At 37.8% G+C, this 2,151-nt stretch overlaps 1 protein-coding gene across 1 annotated transcript in view; it reads left to right on the forward strand.

Annotated features, from left to right (window-relative positions):
• Positions 1–2,151, forward strand: part of LOC122259022 (thyroid transcription factor 1) — an 8,179-nt gene extending 6,028 nt beyond the window's left edge. The window contains exons 3-4 of the mRNA XM_086547156.1: positions 918–1,735; positions 1,827–2,151. Coding sequence (XP_086403282.1) covers positions 918–1,082 — 165 coding nt within the window. The 3' untranslated portion in view covers positions 1,083–1,735; positions 1,827–2,151. The remainder of the gene's footprint in view (positions 1–917; positions 1,736–1,826) is intronic.

A 2,151-nucleotide genomic window follows, 5' to 3' on the forward strand; every position in this document is an offset into this window, starting at 1 on the left:
CTGTCTGTTTGCCTTGTCTGCCATTCTGTCTGCCTGCCTGTTTGTCTTGTCTGTATGTCTTCTCTATCTTCTTACCTGCCCGTCTGCCATCTGTCTGTCTGTCTGCCTTCCATATCCCTCTGTCTAGGCGTCTGCATTTGTGTTTGTCTCTCTGTCTCTCTGTATGATTATCCGTTTGGCAACCTCTTACTCTATTTAGCTGTCTCTATGTCTATCTCTCCCTTTACCCTTATCTCTGCTTTTTCATTATCCGTTTATCTACTTACTAATATCCGTTGCTCTGTTCGCCTACATGACTATCTTTCAGTTTGTGTATTTGTCTGTATTTGTGTTCATTTGTCCTTGAAATAGATTTGTCCTTCAGTCTATCTGTAGTTTATCTCATCAAAATAAAAATGGTGATGATGATGATGATAGAGATAGTGGTAATTTATGATAAAGATAATGGCAAATAAATACACATTAATGACAATTATTGTTGTCATCATTATTACTGTTATCACTGTCATTTTTTTGTCGGTGGTGTTGTAGTTGTTATAACCATTATTATTATTGTTATGATTATTTTTATTATTGATATCATTCTTATAATTATCATTATCTTTATCAATTTCATCATTATCATCGTTATTATTATCACTTTTATTATTATTAGAGTGATTATCATGATTATCGTAAATGTTATCATTATCATGATTCTTATTATCATTATTAATATAATTATCATTTTCATTGTACTATTTTTACTATCATTACTACCATCACTATTACCATTACTATCCTCATCACTCTTATCATCTTCACCACTCTTACTATCAACTCCACCACTATCATTATCACCGTAAAATAAACAGATAAACACAAGTACCATTACCACCATACTCTACCATCCCCCCCCCCCACTCTCTCCCCCTCAGGTTCTGGTCCGAGATGGTAAGCCGTGTCCAGCGGGCTACCCCCCTACCTATCCCCCTGCATACACCCCCCCTCAGTACTCTCCCCCTGCCTACCAGTGCCCCTACAGTGCCCAGACCTACCAACAGGCGCAGACTTACAACCAGCAGACTCTTCGTACGTGGTGAAGAGGAAGAGGAAGAGGAAGAGGAAGAGGAAGAGAGAGGAAAAGAAGAGAGGAGAGGGCGAGAGAAGCGAAGAGGATAGGAGAGAAGAGGGGGGAGAAAAGAGAGGAAAAGAGATGAAAGAAGAGGATGAGGAAGAAGCAGAGGAATATGATGAAGAGGAATAGGAGGAAAAGAAGAGGGTATGAGAGGCGTGAAACAGACAAAAGGGAAAGGAAAAGAAGAGAAGAAGAAAGGAGAAGAGGAGGGAGAGAATAAGAGAGAAGAGAAACCATATGTGTTCAAGAATTCCATAACTGGACATGCGTTCACTCGTTGCGTCTGTTCAGGATAGGAGAGAACGCACAGGGAGAGCAAAAGGGCGTTCATTCTCTTTCGTTGAACTTGAATAAGATAAAGGATTAGAAAATGTGGTTCTAAAATGATGTTCTAAAATGAGGTTCTAAAATGAGGTTTTAAAATGGGGTTCTAAAATGAGGTTCTAAATGAGGTTTTAAAATGAGGTTCTAAAATGAGGTTCTAAAATGAGGTTCTAAAATGCGATTCTAAAATGTGGTTCTAAAATGAGGTTCTAAAATGAGGTTTTAAAATGAGGTTCTAAAATGAGGTTCTAAAATGAGGTTCTAAAATGAGGTTCTAAAATGAGGCTCTAAAATGTGGTTCTAAAATGAGGTTCTAAAAGGAGGTTCTAAAAGGAGGTTCTAAAATGAGGCTCTAAAATGTGGTTCTAAAATGTGGTTCTAAAAGGAGGTTCTAAAATGAGGCTCTAAAATGAGGTTCTAAAATGTGGTTCTAAAAGGAGGTTCTAAAAGGAGGTTTTAGAACTTCACTATGAGACCAGTGTGGAAGTTTGTTTATCTTTTTTATGATGTACACAACGCTTTCTATCTTATTTTTCTTTCCTTCTTTTTTCTTCTTCTTTTCTTCTTTTGCTTCTTTTCTTCTTCCTCTTCTTCCTCTTCTGTTCTTCGTCTCCTCGTCCTTCTTCTCCTCTTCCATCTTCTTTTCTTTCTCTCCCTATTGCTCCTCATCTTCATCTGCTGTTGCTTCTGTTCCTACTATTCCTCTTCCA

This window comes from Penaeus japonicus, unplaced genomic scaffold (genome assembly GCF_977035675.1).
Source record: "Penaeus japonicus unplaced genomic scaffold, GWHDUDI00000001_assembly GWHDUDI00000019, whole genome shotgun sequence".
Taxonomy (NCBI): domain Eukaryota; kingdom Metazoa; phylum Arthropoda; class Malacostraca; order Decapoda; family Penaeidae; genus Penaeus; species Penaeus japonicus.